The sequence below is a fragment of the Zophobas morio genome, unplaced genomic scaffold (assembly GCF_036711695.1).
Source record: "Zophobas morio isolate AGI-343-1 ecotype UQ-CSIRO unplaced genomic scaffold, CSIRO_AGI_Zmor_V1 ptg000021l, whole genome shotgun sequence".
NCBI classification, from domain to species: Eukaryota; Metazoa; Arthropoda; class Insecta; order Coleoptera; family Tenebrionidae; genus Zophobas; species Zophobas morio.
This window is the reverse complement of record NW_026972126.1, coordinates 8,548,559-8,568,533: the sequence shown is the minus strand read 5'-3', so window position 1 is coordinate 8,568,533 and position 19,975 is coordinate 8,548,559. Positions and strand designations below refer to the sequence as shown.

Below are 19,975 nucleotides of genomic sequence, written 5' to 3'. Positions count from 1 at the left end.
TTTGTGGCCGTATTTTTCTTATGATAATTTTTCGGTACTGTTGTTACCCTTCTTCTGTAGTAATTATCTGCAGATCTTTCTTTAATTTTTTTTAGTCGCTTTTTGGTATTTTTTTAATGCTTTTCTTTTTATTTTTTTAATCGCAATTTGTTAATGTTTTCAGCCTTTTTTTAGTATTTTTTATTTATTTTTGATCTTTTTTCCTTGTTGCCTTTTTTGTTCTTTTTCAGTCCCATTTTTTTGGTCTTGTCTGTTGCCTTTTTTTTATTGTGGTTTTTTAGCCCCTATTTTTCTTATGGCAATTTTTTGGTCTCTTTGTTGCCTTTCTTTTGCAGTAATTTTTGTAGCTTTTTTTGTTGTCCCTTTTTATTGACTTTTTTTGTGGTCTTTTGGTTGCTTTTTTCTTGTACTTTTGTCAAACCATCTTTGTTATGTCTGTATTTACGGAATACATTTCCTGGGATCGAGAAAAAATGAGTCAAGCAAAGCAGCACTGAAAAGTATAACAAGTAGACAAGAATTATTTTATGAATGTTTGGATACCAGTAACAATTTATGCAACAAATGATATTTTGGTTATTTCTGCAATTTTCTCAAAATAGTGGATAATCAAATATAGTTTTTTTTTGGAAAAATGATAAAATTTATTTTTGAAAATTTTATTTATTTTATAACTCCTATAAGTAAAGCAATATAGATAATATAAGAAAAAAAGTGCCCCATGAGAAGAATCCAACCCGTAATCTTCACATTATTACCACTACGCTCTGACCAACTGACCTTGTTCAACGTTCCCCTTACAGTAGTATAAAATGTTTTAATTTTTTCTGAAAATGTGGATGATTAGGATAAAAATCAAGGCGGATTCATAAACCACAAGTATACTAGTATGTTTTACCACACAAAATTTTGCGGTAACGCGATCAGAAGGGACGCTCAGACAAATTGTAATTAATGTTTTCCTATCTACACGATATCCATAAAATGCATGTAAAATTTGACAACAACTGGTCTGGTAGTTTCGGATATGATCTGTCTAATAAAAATAAATCCTTTTAAGGCATTTCAATGATTATGTGTTGCCCTCGAACGATCACTTTGGGTTTAGGAAAAATATATCTACTAAAAAAGTTGTATCTTCTTTTATAAAAATGCTGCCCATAACGCCTTTCGATCTAAATAAGACATTTGACTGTGTCCCATAAAACTCGTGCTAAAGGTCGATTTTTATGATTTTATCCAAAGAAAATTGGTATTGTTATATCTGAATTACAACATATTCAATATTGTGTCCCGCAAGGATCCATTCTCGGACCTATGTTGTTCCTAGTTTTCACTAAATGATTTGCCTTAATACTGACTGCTGCAAAAAGTGTGACTCTGTTAGACGCGGTTGAAACGTGCCTCAAATATTAGACCCAAAACAAATACATAGTTGATTTCTAGCAAATAGACTGAAGTCGAACGAAAAACAAAACTATAAATGTAGTGTTTACACTGCATATACACAAGTACTAAATTTCTCGGCACTGTTATTAATTCCCGACTGTTGTAGGATAACCATGGTGTAATGGTTGTCAAAAAAATTAATTACGAAAAATATATATTTTTTAAGTCTCAGAAATATTGCTATTTCTATATCACAGCAAGTTCCATTTACCTCACTCCACTTATTTAGCCTTTATTTAGCGACGGCCATTACGAATTATTTGCCAGAAGTTATTATAGTAATCCTATGACGGTTTTGAAAATTAGATTTGTCACTTCAGCTCTTAAATAGTTTATTTTCTGTGCAAATAATAGTACTAAAGAAAGTTTAATGTAGCGCTTACATCTGTTCACGAAATTGCGTCAACCTATATTCAATTCCCTTTTCATCTTAAATTTATTCCGTACTTATTCTGTGGAAAAAGAAAAAACACAGTTTACACATAAAACAACGTTCGCCGAAACCCACACCAGCCGCGCCAACGTTAAAGAAACATTCCTCTCGACTCTTCTTTCGAAAAAATAAACAGCCGCTATTTTCCATCGCGATACGGTACAAGCGCAAGCACACCCCCGCAGGGACTTCCGTCTCACCTGGTAGGCGTCCGGTATGTTAACTGGTTCCCCGCTCTCGGCGACGTACCCGACAATGCCCGTGCCCCACGGTATCCTGATTTCCTCCTTCTTCTCCATCTCGGTGAGAGTACTCCTCGAGCAGACGTCGAACAGCTTGGAAACGAGACACCTGCCGCGAGGCGTCTGTCCGGGAGGTAACGGCGTGCATCCGCCACCTTTCTCGCCCTGAACGAGAAAAAGGGAGCCTCGGTCGGCGTGCAGCAGCGTGGATACGTTCTGGAGGATCTTGTGGCACAAAGACCGCACCTCGAGCTCGTTGCAGATGTCTTTCACCTGGAATGAAAAAAATATCGGTGAATAAATGTGTTGAAATACAATAACTATCCGGAAAACTGACAATCTTACATAACTATTGTCAATTTAGTTAAGAGAAGTAGAATGGCTTCCTTGATATATTTTAACTTTAGTACTTGCTACTTCCAAAAGATGGTAAAATTATTACATGAAATATCACAGTTTGATGTATTATTAAGTTTCTTTCTAGATTAACATGAGTTTTCACTACTTTCCACAATTGTATAAAAGTGTTAGTGTGTTAGGTGTTCATCCAATACAAAATAACGAGTTTCTGTGTCACTGGATTTCGTGTCAATGTGAACTGTCAGTGTTGAAGTTTAATTGATAATTAATTTTGATAGATTGATAATGCAGTGCCAAACTGAAAATTAAACCACTAGAAAGAACCTCACAATTTTTCAAATTAATTGCAGCATTCCTCCTGAAATAAAAGAGCGGAGTGTGAATTTGTATGCAGGAAATTTCTTATGTTGTACTGAAAGAAAAATCACAGGATATCATAAAACCATGTTTATTTATTAAAGAAAGCATAACTCTCCAATTAACAGCTACACCGTAGTGTATAGGTTTAAAAATCTAAAAGATGAGTTTCAGCTGTTATTTAACTGGAATTTTAAGCACAAACCAGAATGCTAATTTAAGACAATCATGCGCGCGGTCAAAAGCTTCAAGAGATAGTAGAAGGCAAAAAATAAAGATGAAGTAATCTGTAAAAAATTACTCAAAAAAAAAAAGTAAAAAACTGATTCTGCGAATTTTATTGTTTTATAGTGATCTTTTAAATTACAATTATTCTGTAAGACACTAGTGTACATCATATCTTTTGTAATTATCACAAATGAAAATATACTGGCCGCAAGTGAAATCCGAACACCCACAAAATAGGAATTTTTATTAACAAAATTTTGTAGAAAGGGAGAATAATACTTAATTAAGGTAAAATAAACAAAAACCATCTAAAACAAAACATAACTTTGAAAAAAACTAATAATGTGTGGGACCGCCACGTAGGCGAATGCATATAATACATATGTCTAATTTAATTTTTTCTGTTGGTTACGAATCTAGTTTTAATTTCTACTTCCCAGGCGTAACCTAAGGACGTACAGTCGTCGAGTTCATGGGGCGACTTGCCAGGTTTGCGTGTTCTAGACATTTCATGACCTCTAGAGTACGAAAAAATTGATCTCCCGTTTCCGTCTGTCTGTCTGTCTGTCGTCTGCGTCTATTTTTATTGGACACGTAATTTTCGAAACTACTGAATCGATTGTTGTCAAATTTTGTATGTATATTAGGCACATCATGTATATTATTTTTCAAAATGGGCGCGAACGTCAAGGACACGCAAAACCCAATAATTTACTCTTAACTGTGTAGTTTAGTATTTTTTTACACCTCCTTATTTTACTTTATCGACAATGCTAGTGACTGATCTGTCAGTTGAGACGTCAAGAACCCCATTAAATTTGAATCGTTTCTATGAGCGCGTTTTATCGCAATATTTATGATAGATTATGTTCTTACGGAGTGTAGAAGTTAGAAGAACAACTTAAAAGCACCCAGCAGAGATCCTAAAAGAACAGATTTATAAATATTACGTCTAGGGTAAATGCTATGGCAGTGACGAGAGCAAGAGGAATTATCCACCTATTTTTCAATATTCCTACCACTGTCAGTATAATCCAGTTGAACTGGCGCAGGGAGAGTGTAAACTATATTACAATAAACATATTCGAGAACGCGGTGGTCCTATTGGTGTTGTACAGTCCTTATGGCGGGAGGCTCTTGCTACAGTAGAGGCAGACAAATGGCAAAATTTTATTAGACATTGTGAACGACTGATCAGGGATGATTGGAAGCGTTTAATGGGTAATGCACCATATGAAGACATACCCCCCAATCAAATTTCTCTCGATTCTGATTCTGAATCGGAATGTTTTTCTAATAACTTGTCAGCTTGTCACTTTTTCATTTGGCATTTAATGTCAACAATAATCAGCATTAAGTCCTCAATACAAACGGCTCTAAAGTCCTTGTTATGTACAGCAGCAGTGTTGAAACATGAGAGTGAAAGCAATATAAATTCTGTGTTTTCTGTTATATAACATACTATTTAGTTACATTTTCTTTTGTTTACAATATTATAGACGTGTACAACAAAACGTGTTGTTTAGTGTAACGTCCGCGACCCTACACTTTTGCGAGGGTTGTGATCTTCGCTAACTACACTGGTAAGTTGTCGACCTTGAAATTTGCTTAAATTTTGAAAAGACATATAGATGGTATAACGGTAACCAAAATTTCGCTAATCATCCCCACCAACAATTTGATGACATTCGCTGATTATGTGTTGCATAATTAACACTACCAAAATGGTATGAATGCTACTCCTGGATTTGTGGTTTACGAATCTATCGTGATTTTGTTTGTCAAGGATTATATTTGTTTATTGTTTAATCCGTCTTGTTCGTTATTTTAAATTATTAATTTAAATCCTCTAATTTTTTATTCAACAAATTAAGAACGAATCACACCATTTTCTCGAAAATGTGAGAATTTTATTTAATAATGATGAAACAAGATTTATAATAATAATATACAGAATATTTTTTTTCGTACCAAAAGTAAAAATCCTTATTTTGCAGAAGTTTTGAAAAATACGATCCCACAGAAGTGTAGCGTGACACACTACCACTTTTAACAATATTTCAACATAGAATTAAAAGTGATTAAAAAGTCATGATTTTGTTTTGAAGCTACTTATTGTGGTAAATTTTATGTTCTTTTTATGATCCACGTTGGTTTTTAAAGTGTTGTAATAACCACACATTATATACTGTTTAATTAGAATTGTGTGGACTTTTTGCAAATTCAGTGATTATTTTAACATACTTAATACGATTCGTGTTGCATTAATTCTGTTGTTGGAACCGACGAGACACGAGAAGGCGAAATTTACACCCGTGTGTATCTCCTACAATTCAAATCGTTCGTGCCTAGAATAATTCTTTCGGAAAACTTTACAGTGGGTGATATTAGATAAAAGATATCTTTATTATATTGACTTTTAAACATACAGACCTGAATTTAAAATGAATTGTTAAAAAAAAAAAGATGTAGGAGTTTCCTTTTACCCTCACTCCAAATTACCCTTAGAAGCTGCTCCACATTCCGTCGTTCCGAAACCTCCTTTGATCCGCGTTTAGAAAAAAAATCATCCTAACTTTTAATTGAACAACTAATTTACAACAAATGGAACCAGCGAAAATAATTAAACAAAAAAGCCCAGAAACATCCCCTAGCAACAGTGCGGCCCCGAACTCTAAAAGGGTTTGTGACGCAAACCATAGCGGTCGTTTTTCGCGAAATTTGGCTTTAAGGTATTATGCTGTAAATCTTTCGTCGTTTTAGGAAAATCGCATGATGACATATTGTACGAATTCCGGAAAGGGGATGTTGACGGAGAGGGTGGGCGGCGAGGACGGGACCTTAACTACTACCCACACGCGTCTGCGAAGAGAATGATCAATTGGCATCAGCAGGAAATTTCGTAATGCAGCGTGTCATGAGTGCAAGAGAAAAAAATAGGCGTGAATGGGGTTCGGGTTCTTGCAAATGAATGACTCTTAGAAGTGTTGAAGTGACGGTATTTGCATAATTGATTCTTTGACGGCGGCGATTAGAGTGATTGTGGAAATGTACGATGTAGAACTATTTGTTTAAACACGTATTTTAAATGGAAATAATCAATGTAGACTGGCATGACCAGCCGATTTGGGTGGCATTGTATGCTTTGGTTCATACATATACATTATTCTAAAAATGAAGTCTTAAGTGAAGTTATAAAATACTAAAATACATGTGATCACTTTTTTAAATAAAGATTTATTTAATAATTCATGACACTCATAAACACATTAATTTTAATATCTACAATGTATGATGACGTCATTACCTTCATAAAGAGATGAATCAATATAATTTTAATCCTGTAATCTCTAAACTGACATTAGTGTCTTTCCACAAAATGTTCATTTAGTGGATTCTAAGACAAAGATAAATTTGAGTCAATGTCAATTCCAATAAAGAATTACAGAGTGCAACAACGTTACATTCGTTTAAAAATATACTTCTAAGCATACTAGTGTGGTAACAACACTTTATTAATTTGATCGATTTTGGCCCATTGACACTAAACCGATTTAGCTTTTATTTTAGAGAAAATAGTGTACAACTTGCGATTAGATTCAGTTAAATCGCACAAATAACTGTTCTAAATAACCCAAGAAATGTATACTAAATAAAAGTGATTGAGAATGGACAGCTGGGTTAATACATTATTATTGTTTTGCAAAGTTCTCACTCGTAAACGTAAAAACGCTTATAATACACTAGTGAATAAACAACTTTTACCGTAATATCTGCTCCATGATCTTTCAAGATAAATCTCTATTAGATTAAATTGTCATCCTGGCGGATTTACTGTAACCTTCGTTTTTAATAATGGGTTCAAAACACTTCTAAGCTACAATGAACTGCAATAAAGTTTTCAAAAATATCAAATATTGCAATTCATTTAGAAATCTGTCCTCAAACCTACTCTTTTGTCAGATTCTAATAAATTTATAGTGTTGACCTTTAAGAAATTTTATTATGTTGCTGTTTGCTTTTTGGAGCACTTCTTAAGCTTTTAATCATTCAATCTAGGCAGGAAAGTACCTTCAAGTGTGGTGTTTGAAGTTATAAAAAAAATAGTCGATACAATTTAAACATATAAAATATTAAAATTATCTATTCATAAATGGAAAACGAAAAATTCTAAAAATATAAACGAAAATAATACTTTTTTTGACAAATAAGCTTAAAAATGAATTCTTTGGCAAATTGCCTTTGCAATTTGCTTAAGGGTAGTTTTCAATATGTAGGATTTTAATTATCAAATTTTTTCAATTTGATTTTATTATTTATATATTAATATTATTTTATGCTTTATATGTTTACTGCCACTGTTATTAATGTTTTGATACATTTTTCTGCCTTTGGAGCGATATTTTCGAGCCATGAATCCTGTTTCTATTAATCCCACTTACTTGGATCTAAAAAATCATTTACAAAACAAATCGTAAACATGTATATTTAATTTTTTTATTCGATTATGTTATATCAATAAAAAGACAAAACAGTGGCGAATTTTTGGAAAAATCACTCTGGTCACTTACTTCCGATTAAAGATTCACACAAAGTGTTGCCATCTACAGATGACATGTCCAGACAGTGCCCCCCTATCAAAAAATTTCGTAACTGTCAATATATCCTGCAGGGACATCAAAAAAAAGTATACAGTATTGCCACAAGTCGATATGTATTTCATTAGAATTAACAGAAACATTAACGTAAAAAAATTATCCAATGGAAAGTCCAGTTTTTCTTTCTATTTAGAACCTAGTTTTTATTAACTCCGATTTACGGTATTACGTAATACAACAGCATCTATTTCTAACTTTTACACTATCTAATGTAATTAGAATAAAATAAAATACTTTGGATACTAACGAAGTCCAACAAGCCACGTGTTGTTGGAATCGCGAAAACTGAATCAACCTAAGAATATAATATTATCATTCTTATCATTACATGTATTTTTTTTGTTTTTAATTGTTATCATATCTTGTTTCGTCAGTTATTGTCATTTTATCTGTTTTTTTCTAATTGTCAACAAAAAAACCTAAGACGACTAGTTATTTAAAATTAAGATATAAAAGTAAGAGATTTTGTCCCACGGATGCATTATACAGAGGGCTAAAAGTGACTTTTCCCTCATGTATAATAAAACTTTTTTTCGTAATTTACCAAATTTGTTAATTTATTTACTTCTAATGAAATCTTAAGCCTTGCCTTAAATGTAAAACCGAACATCCTGTATTATCAATAAATGTCAAAGACAGCATATAAAGCTACTTTGAGATTGTTGATACTACTGATACAGATTATAAATTAATGAATTTATAGAAAATACTGAAAAGAGTAGTGCAAGTTTTAAACAAATTATACGCCAATTCGTCTATCGACCACAAATATTTATTATCAATATCGTCCAACAAATGCTATGGACTGTAAATTTCGAAATATCAACTTTGAATGTTCATGTATCAATAAATTGTCACTCCATTTAAAATCCCATCACACTAAACAAATATCCACAACGCACAAATACAAAACTAAATCAATCGTGAACTTATATTCAATAAAAGAAGTAAAAAAAAGCTAAAACTCAGTTTGCGAACGTAACTCAATTGGCCGTAGCCCTAAGATATAGAAAGTTCACGGTTACAAAACTGTCTAGAGAATTAACTTCAACAAAAACAAACATTCATTTTGAAGAACGTAACGAACTAGAGTATTAATTACCCCTTTTCAAGACCACTGCCGGCACAATTTTGCCATAAAATTGAAAATGTTCATATAGCCATTTCAGAACGTTCCACCGTAAAAATACGACACAATACAATTTTCAATCAATTACTACAGAACAAAAGCTAAACAAACTTACACAAAGTAATGAAAATAAAAAAGTTTGCGGGTATCAGCTGTCGGAATGGAACAAAGTCATCGAGAAACAAGTTACGAAGTTATTACACCGCATTTCCCCTGACACGTTGTTTTCCACGTATTTTATGGCTTATCAATTTGAATGGAATATAATATGGATGCTGTTAAACCCTAAACTAGAACACCGACATAACCACCAAGAGCAAAGATATATAAAATGTTGCAAAAATAACGACTGCGATCCCTTTCCGTGCGAATTATTTATAATCTGGAATTTTCTTTATATCTGCTAATTAACACCACGAATGAAAAAAATGTTAATATTCCGTGACCGTTGTGTCACACGCAACATGGATGCATTTTTGGCATAACACCAAGCGTCTCGAGCTGAACTAATTAGACGCTATTCTATTTACAAACAATAACAAAACTGTTGAGCAAGATAGCATGAATAATCCTCGCCCAGATAATTAGAGTTCTACTGTAAACTCATATATCTATCATAGGCTTAATGCATTCGGAGAGTTATTGGTATCATCAACCACTTGACAGATAACTAGAGATAGTCAAATTGCAACAACGTGAAGATCGTACCAAAATACGCAAACAAAACATTTTGTTTCATATGCTTACGCAGTTTCCAAAAATTAGTCGACTATGAAACAAAATCTTTTCAAACTGAAAGAATTACTTGAAAATATTTCGAACTTTTGAAAGTTGAAAAAAGTATCGCAGATTTCAAAGCGTCTGAAATAAGAACAATTTAAAAATCAATCATTTTTGAATAAACCCAAGTAACTAATCCTTTACGTGTGGATTATACATCGTCAGTACAACGCAAATACATGAGAAAAACGCTTACGCTTGTTTTGGTAAACGTATCTACGACATGATAAATCTAATCAATCAATGAAAAATAAAACGTGAGTATTTCAACGTAAATGTTAAAATATTTATATTTATGCATTTTTAAACACAGCGTAATGTGATAGAAACTACTTTCTCTTGTTAGTTATACTTCACGTAACTTTAATATAATATGTAAAATACTTATAGGACGGAGGTGGGCTTTGGACTTGTAGTAAAAACGAGGCGGAGCCGAGGTTGCAAAAAATTAGGTGTTGTGGGTTTGGAAAAGATAAGGTTTCCAAAACACTAGACTGAAGAGGTGATAAGATGATAACGCATGATCAAGAATACATTAAAAATCATAGAGCAAAAACAATGACTAACACCGCAGATGAAAGAGAAAACTACCACAAAAAACGAAGACAAAAACACCGAATTTCCAGTAAAATCAGAACTTCACTAAAGAGAAAGAAAGAAATGTGATAAAAACAAAATGGAGAACCAGTAAAAGCACATTTTATGACAGTATAAATTATGAAATAAAACGACAAATTAAAATTCTATCACGTTTAATAGTAAATATGAAAGGAATATCCACAAAGAAAATTACAAAAAAAGACTATGAAGTTCTCCAAAGAACAGAACACTTTAGCTTAAAAACTACTGTTTTAGCACCAATCTGTTTATCCCAGCTTAAGTAGTCTAATTCAGCAATTTCATAAAAATGAATAACATTTACCGCCACCGTCTCCCCCGATTGAGTGTGATTAGTGAAGACCAACTAATGATTTTCTAGTCCGAAATGTGTAAAACTTTAATAGTTCATTATGGCACTGATCTTAAACATTGATTCATTTCGAGAGCAAGGATCTTACATTATCATCACAGCTTGAATTTGAACATTTATTCTGGAATTATTATTTTGATTTTTACCATAATATGTGCATTTTTGTGTTGTGTGGATTTGTTGCGACGACGTATTCTTGATGAACTCATTTTGATTTAATAATTAACTTAAATACTTGAATTAATGCAGAATTTAACTTCAAATAAATTCCTTGTTTGAAATTCCTGTTAGAGCATGGCATAATTTAATTTTGTTTGTTTTACTCATTTTGTTATCGTCAAAATTCTGGAGATTTTAACTTTAAGAAACATAAACGGACGGGATCGCGTAGCGGAGTCGAAGCTCTCAAATTGAGAGCTTTCTCTCCTTGCCATTTTCATGTGAATGTTCATCTAGAATACCGGATTTTCAGCCCTAGTGAATCAGGCTATCTAGTTGGCTGTGTCCTTTGGGGGATGGAAATAAATCTCAGGACTGCGACTGTTAATAAAAGGCGCAGAGCGTGTTGTGGCTGTGGTTAGGGCAAATGTACTTTCACGAGGAGACGCCCTTCGTACCGCTGTCGCTATGCGTCCTACGCTCGTACTTTGTTTTTTGCTAGATTGTCATAATTTAAATATGCAGCCACATCATCATAACTTTAAAGTTACTTTATAGACGACTTCCTATTTCTTTGTGGATAGAAATTTGTGATATTCAAATATTTGTCTCGATTTGTAATATTTTTACACTCTGAACACATCTACCTACTTGGCAGAGGATATTTTTTTACAGTGTTAAATTTGAAAAAACCTTCGCTTAATTTGTTTTGATAGTAAAGTGTGTTTGGTTTGGCGTGCATCATAATTTACAAATGTAAGGTTGGTTAGATGGTGGCGCAAAGGTTAAAAGTATATAGACAGAGCCCACTACGTCTGTTTTGTAAACTATATCAGAGTTCCGAGTTAAACATGTTAAAAATAAGCATATCCCGGGGAATCGGTGAAGAGACGTTAGCGAAAGTTGAGACGTTTAAAGTTGGCGATGCTTTCGCAATGAATCATCGAAGCTCGCGGAACGACTAGACGTGTGGGAGCTCACGATCTATAGTATAAATTAATGTTCTTAACCTTTCTTTATATCAACATTTCCAGCTTTTTCAATATTTTTCAAACAAATCAAAAGAGATATATGTTATGAGTATGGATTACGAAGTTTTTAGATAATGACAAAAAAACCTCCATCATTCTTAAAAATTAGAATGAAATAAAACAATGAAAAAACCTTACTCACCAACTCAAAAATCAGTTCTTTCTCATCTAAATGCCTCAATTCGTGCCTGGACCGCCTCTGCCTCCTTCCAGGCGTGGGACTGTTGGGTCCTCCCGTGACTTGATTTTCCGCCGAGCCCGTCAGGAACGTGGGTTGCCCATCGATGGTACTAATCATCGGTTTGAGGAGTCCGCCCCTCTCGAACTCGTGCGCCGAAATCTTCCTGACGGGCGTCGTGGCGCCCGATCCGGCCCTGGATTGGTTATGTGTGGGTGACGCCAGTTCGACGCTGGACGACGTCGGCGTCGCGTGCGAAACCAACCACGAATCCACCACTTGCCTGGTGGCTTTCCTGCCGAAAGATAAGGAGGGTAATTTTTTTTTTTGAGAAAAAACCTAATTAGTATTATACGGGGGCGCCGGGTCTTAATAACGTATGTATGGTGCGGCGGAACGCGGGCACTCTTCTGAATTCTGAACGGTCTCATTTCCTTTTCCTCGACTTGGAATTTCGTGTACACGCGGTCCGCATATTTGCCTAACGCTGCCGTCGCACCCTCTCGGAAAGAAAAATTTATCGCACGAGGAAGTGATCGATAGAAAACGAGGAGTTGTTGAGCTTTTTAAATGGAAGGCGTATTTATTACAGAGAGGGTTCATAAATGTTAAGTCATGACACTGAAAGGCAAACGAGAGCCAGTTATGGATTGTTACTACCATTTAAAATTTAAATCCATAGACCTGGTACGGAATTCTGACAACAAAAGCCACTAGTAAAAAAAAAATACGACACGAGTTTGTTATGCCGTTAAAGGGCGTCAGACAGAACTAATAAGAGGTCGACATTTAATCTTATTGCGTACACAAATGTAACTTTTAACAGATTTTCGGATACTTTCTAACAAATGATAAAAAAAACGCTCAAATTGGAGAAAAAATTATATTTTCTGAGAAATTTTTCAATTGTGATCTGTCACAACCTCTTTTGAATATTTCATCTCTTTTTCGATTTATACACATTTTGACAATTGACCAAATTTCTAAGGTTTAATGTGGCAAAAATATTTTTTAAATTAGAAGAACTTTAATTACGTCACATGAGGTTATTTGCTTTGTGAGCTACTATACTACCGTATAATTAAACTCTTCAAAATTTCGTAAATTAACATAATTGCAGCTAAAAAATGGGTCCGTTATTTAGATAGAACCTCCTTCGCCCCTGAAGCATAATTCAACAAATCTCGGTACTTCAAAAATTACAAAATTTAACAGCCGGAAATTTTATTTTTTTTATGATAAACCCTATAAGTTAGATAACTATAGGTAATACTAATCCATAATTTTTGCGCTGCGACCTGAACGGACTACTCGATACGCCGTCGAGCTAAGCGCTCTGCTTATATTGACATAAGTTTTAATTTGGATTTTTTTTTTGGGAAAATCTAGATGCTTAGAGGAGAAAGTCAAGGCGGATTCATAAACCACAAGTACTGGAGTATCATAAATGTGTGTGTTTGTGGGGCTCATTAGATTGATTAATTTTGGTTGGCGTTTTACGATCTACACGAAATCCCTAACAAACATATTAAATTTGACAAAAATCTACAGACAACAGACAAACGAATATTTTTATCTACGCATAGTGTATTCTGCATTTGTATTTGAAATAGTTTTGAATCAATTTTATCAATCATTTTTGGGATTTTGTATTGAGTGCTTTGAGAAAAGCTCCCAGAATCGATCTCTTGTTTTTAAATCCTCTTACTAGTATCATACGTAAACACAGGTATCAACGAGAAAAACTCTTGCTAATTGTCGTTCTTCTCAATACAATTCTCTCAGTTTTCGCATTAGCTAGAAAAAAATTCAGATGGAAGAAATTATTATTCACGTAATACAAAAAGAAATTTTACATTCCTCCGGCTCAGCCCACGAAATAAAATTAAACCAGAAAAACAGTCGGTAAAACGTTTTACAGCTTCAAGTTAAAATATGAGCATTATCGTTTCATGTTTCAAAATTGTTTTTTTTTTACAAAAATAATTCGTGTTTTCATAATTTTAAGGAACTACAGTTACAATTTTCATATAACCGGTAAAGTTGTCAATGTCAGTAAAGAATAAACACTGCTAAACAAGATTACCTAAAGCTGTTTAAACAGAACTTCCCTCGCTATTAACACACTAAAAACAAGTCCAGTTTCCTAAATAAATTGTAAAATTTTATTCCGAAATTTTTATTTTCTTATGTTAACGTCTCTACAAAAAAGTGATTGTAGGTTATTTCAACAGAACTCCCTTCGCCCTTGAAGTACAATAAAATATATCCAGCTTTTTTGAAAAATTACTAAATTTGATTGCCATTTTCTAAGTTCACATAGAGATATATATGTAATGTCCAAGTAAAGGTAAAAAACGTGCTACGCGTATGTTTCAAATGATTTTTTTTCTTTCAAAATGTTGTGATAACGTCATAACATTTTTGCAAGGGCACGTATATCCATTTAAATAATTGGAAGTCAGTCATTCTCAAAGGAATAAAAAACTCTATTCTCTCTGTTTCGTATATGTGATTAATCGGGACGTGTTTCGAGGGCTCACTGTTCTCATCATCAGTCGATTAAAAATAGGACTAGACTTAAAGCTTTTTTAACCCTTTGTATATGCATTTGGATATGTGCAGTGTAATAATAATAAAAACAGTATTCTATTCCCAAATTTTTGAGAAAATGGACTGGGCCGTTCCTGATTTTATCAATAAAATAAATTAAGTCATTCATTAATTTTTTTGAGTCACCTTGTGTAAACAACTCTAGTAAATCGCAAATATAAACTCATCATATTTTGGACATTTTCTATAGGATTTATTAGGCAAAATTTTAATATGACGTCATCAGTTTTTTGAAGGGGATAAACAGACATATTTTGATAACAAATTTACCATCCTTTCAATAACTTTTAAACGTCTGCAACATTTCAAAGCATTCGGTTTTGCAGTTTCTGATTTTATCAATAAAATAAATTGACTCATTCGTTAATTTTTTTGAGTCACCTGTACAAGCAGTTTTAAAAAATAAATAATAAATCACAGCATCATATTTTACAGATTTTAGGTAAGGTTTATTAATTTTTGAGTTGACGTTAATAGTTTTTAGGGGGTCGTAAACGTATACATTTTAATTAACGATCTGCCAAATTTCAGATCAAATTGTTTGCAAGATTTTAGAACATTCGATTTTGAAAATTGAATTGTAAAATATTGTGATACATAGGTTAGTGGAGATGGTCAGACAAATTTTTGTTAGTGTTTTACCGTCTACACAACATCCTTAATATAACAAAAATTTGACAACAATCGGTCCAGTAGCTTAGAAGATTTTCTGTTTAATAAAAATCGACACAGACGTGGACAAACGGCAGACAGACAGAACAGACAGACGGAAACGAGAGATGTTTTCGTATTCTAGGGTCATGAAACATTGAGAAAACATATTAATCCATAGATTTTAAACGAGATTTACTAAGCAATCTTTCCAGGTGACGTCCACAAAATTTTGGTGGGGATGAAGAGATAAATGTTGTTTAGCATTGTACCAGACTGGCAGGGGGGTATTAAGATCGGTGAACCCCCGGCTGCAGAAAAAATATTGGCCTCTCAAGAAAAGAGATGGAAAATAAAAAATGACGTTGACCATATTTTAAAATAAGATCATTAATGTTCTGTTTCCAATAAAATTTAAACATAGTATGTCTATGTGTATGTAATATAATTAATAATTATTATATATTATACTGTAAGTATAATAGGAGTAACAATAAGAAATTTAAACGAAAAAAATCATAGAATTTGACTTGAAATTAAAATTACAATTGAAAATATTAACTTTCTCTTCACAATCAATAATTTTAAGAAAATCGATCTGCAATTATATACTTACTTATAAAATAGCCACATTATTTAGGCTTTCCTCTAACATTGAATTTCTTATAAAATTTTTTCATCTTTTTAGACAAGAAAATGACCATTCCCCATATGCGTTTGAAAAACAAAATTTTCAAAATAATTTCCACACCTGGGAAAGTTCCTTACATATCTATAGCTTTTTTGTATATGTTATTAATTGATCGTTTATTTTTTTCATACAAAAAGATTAAAATTTGTTTCAACTCATCTTTAAAATTACTTGAAATAATGTCATCTCTATAAAACAAAAACACGATCAAACACAGCCATGGGCTTTTGTAAAGTTTGTCTTTGATCGTTGCAACTTTAGCTCAAACTTTCAAATTGACGGTAACCTTACAAAACAAAGTTCTATCTAAGACAAAGCTTCAAAAATCCATGGCTGTATTTGATCGTGTTTTTAATTGCTCTCTTGGTATTCTTTCTTGTCTTCTACACGAAAAACCGTAACATTTCTTATAACGTTTTCACAGATTTTCTGCGTTTGTTCAGTTCTACTCATTACATAAAGTAGTCTTTGAAAAAAAATTCTTTTGATTTTCTGTATATTTTCGCTTGTGTGTTGTTTATAGGAAAACTCAAACTGCTAAACATGAGCAAAACTTTTGTGAACTAATTTTCAAATTTATTTATTATGTACATATTTCTTTTTAATATATCTAACACTGAATATTATGCAACAGCGTTCCTAATTTGAATTTTTATGATTCTTTGCAACTGTCAAACTAGTCGAAAAGTGTAATTGATTGCTTAATAATTAAAAAAATACCAAAGATTCAAACAATCACAAATATATTATGCTCAAACTACGAGACCCAGGGAAAACGCAACTGAAAAAAAAATTAACACAGATCTGTGAAAGTGTTGTTTAAATAAACATTTAAGACACATACATTAAATAAAATAAAAGAGTGGCAAACCTCGTATCACAAAAAGAAAGTAATTAGTATAAACGCTCCAGAAACACCACTATCAACAACTCTAGAACTTGACCGATTTAGAATGTGGTGTTATCTTAAATCCCTTCGAATTTAAAGCTGTCCGTTTACGAAAATTGGAGAATATGACGTTAGATCAGGAAGTTTTCTGATTATAATGTGGCATGGAAATAGTTTTCACGTGCTTGATTGAGCTTATTATTGTTTACTAAATTATCTTATCAACGTCACAGATATGAATACTTGCGCACAAATATAATGCTTTTATTACTGATGTGAACCTGACCACACAACCCCCGCTAGCCGCACACAGAAAACTTCCGGTCGGGTTTTAACGCTATAAATTAAATTGTAAATCTGAAACGTACTCGTATCTGGACAAAAATGCGCTGCATTCTGCACCGCATCGTTATTCAAAATTCCAGCGACAAATCGTATTCGCACCGGCCTCCAGTCCAAAAGGAAGCCAAACAATCGGACAAGTGTAAAAATTCCCGTTCGGATATTGAGGAATTGCTGAAATTCGATTAATAAAAGCGTGTGACGCTGAATTTAAATTCGATATTTCACGTGAAAATTTCCCGACGACAGACAAAATCCAATGTAAATAATATGCAAATTGATTGGGTGTTATTGAAACGTGCACGTCACTGATTGCGGACGTCGACCCACGGGCGACATCCCTTTCCAATAAATCACACATTTTTTTAATCTGCTAAATGTCTTTCGGAACAAAACGGAAATGTCTGATTAAGTTAGATTTGACTTTCGGATTCCTAAATTACAGGCAGCCAGAACAGTCGATATTTTCATTAATCTTTTTTTTATATGTACGCTCTTTTCACGTGTAGACGCCCCGATTGATCGGAATCACTTTGCCTCCAATCTAGAACAATTAAATGAAATGTTTTAAATGAAGGATTCTGAACTGTGATAAAAAAAGTTATCGACCGACAACAAATCGTCCTCGCAGTCGCGGTTAACAACCATGTTCTCTAATTTAGTCCACGCAGAACCCTGCATTGAAAAGCAAAAAACGCTTTCTGTGCTGTATTTTCCTCGAGTGAAAATGGGTTAAATTTTTTTGTGTTTATATTCAAAACAAACAGTCTAATTGTTTGCTGTTCTAGAAAATTAATATTTCCGACTTTTTCATTTTAACGTACCAATTTTCTGCAAGGTTATTCCCAAGCGTATCTAAATACACCTGTTCCGATTAATAGATAGTTGTGTAACGTATTAACTTGTAATTAGTCTTAACATGAAACTCATTTGTGAAGCTAAAATGCTGATTACTCGGGAAATGTTATTATCCGGCGCCTTTGGATTTTATGAATAAGATTGTGACGCAAGAATCGGCGTTATCGAAAAATAAATGCTGCAGATAAAATATTACGTGTTGCTGAAAATTTCGCTAGAATACGCTCTAAAATCGCTGAGATAGAAGAATATTTTTACGCCCCTTGAGAAATTCGGGCACTGGAAAATTTAGCAACGATATTTACGAAACGTCTAAATTTTCCCAAACGGAATAAACCATTTTAATATTATTAATTTATAACAATTATCTCATGTCAACAAAGAAAATTAAATTTTCCGACGTTGGCGTGATTAACTCAACTCACAAACACTGAAAATTAAAAACACATCAAATGTTTTATTAATGCTACAACAGAATCCCGTAGTATATACATCCTACGTTTCATCATTTTACGTCTTGAATATTCGTCACGCAATTATCTCTGCAGATATATTATTTGTAACGCTGTGTATTCTACCAAACTTTTTACTACAGTAAGTATATAAAGGCTGTTCGTTTACAAAATTCATCAAGTTGCCATTGATTTTTCAGCTGTTATTGGTCATCTAATCTAAACTCACTTTTCCGGTGATTACATGTGAAATCTTTGAAAAACCCGTCCGCATTACTAGAAAAGGTCGGTACTTACTTACCTGCATACTGCCAACTGTATTAAAATTGTATTATCATTAAGATTTTCACCAATTACCACGAAAAAAGCAGCAAAAATTTTCAAATATGCATAAAATGCACTTGACATTAAAATATGCAGAATATGCACAACTATGCATTTTGCATATTATCCGAGCCTTACTTATTAATAAAATATTAATGTGTAAAAAAAGTAATTTTTCTTGCATATTTTGCATAGAAGTACTTCTTGCATATTTTAGCAATTTTTTGCATATAGATGCGCATATTTACATGTTTTTTTCTGCATATAATTCCGCGCTTTATGATTTCTATATAACAAAAAATGTGGCAAATCAGGCTCAATTGAAGGTCATTCTCACGCACTGACAGACAAACCAATGTCAATGAATCAGTTTATGCAACGTGAAGCAAAAATTTCATGCCCTACTTTTGTCTAAAAACGTCCTGAACGGTTTGTAAGTAGCATTTTCCAAAAAGCAATTTATTTCGCGTAGACTACAAGTCTTCCATTTACACGCGCTGCGTCTGACATGTAAATTAAATTAACATCGTTCTGTGATTCCTTAATGTCCACATGAGTATTGTCAAAGATAAAGGGGATTCGAAAAACCTTGTTATCACGATGCGGCGTTCAAACTAAATGTGTAAAAAGCCGTTTTCTTAAAGATTTCCTGTCACCTTTCATCCTTCAACGCAAAAAGATAACATCTAAAAAACTGGAGAAACACACACTTCGACGCACAATAAAAAATTATAACTGACACCAACACGTTCTGATATCAGTTGACATCCATCCGCTAAAATATAGCAAGACAGTATCTTTGCACACCCGTCCAACCCACCTCCTTACTTTTTTGAGCCAACCTTGATAATTTATCAATTCCGCTTTTCCTCTCCATGAATTCTCTTTCGGTGATCCGGAACCGGAAAAAGCGCGCCAACAGACTTTGTTTTCAATTTATCAACGTACTTTTAAACGGAATGGGCGGACAGAGGGCGTGCTGTTAAATGTACTAGAGAAAGAGCCTAAAATGGAACAACCACAACAGGATAATTTCGTTTTGTAATAACATGTCCACTGATAAACAAATTATCGTCTTTTGGTTACACTCGGATAGCTGACGTTTCTATATTTGCGTTGCACACTAGAATCAGCTCTCACAAAGATTAAAACTGCACTTCCAATACAGATGCTTTAAAAGT

General features: G+C 33.3%; 1 protein-coding gene across 9 annotated transcripts in view; it reads right to left on the bottom strand.

The window, feature by feature from the left end:
• Pde11 (Phosphodiesterase 11) overlaps nt 1-19,975 on the bottom strand; it is a 271,340-nt gene that overhangs the window by 37,486 nt on the left and 213,879 nt on the right. For all 9 annotated transcript variants that reach the window (XM_064061527.1, XM_064061522.1, XM_064061520.1 and 6 more), the window contains 2 exons: nt 11,939-12,269; nt 2,083-2,397 (listed from right to left, as the gene is read on the bottom strand). In XM_064061527.1, the coding sequence (XP_063917597.1) occupies nt 2,083-2,397; nt 11,939-12,269 (646 nt within the window). The remainder of the gene's footprint in view (nt 1-2,082; nt 2,398-11,938; nt 12,270-19,975) is intronic.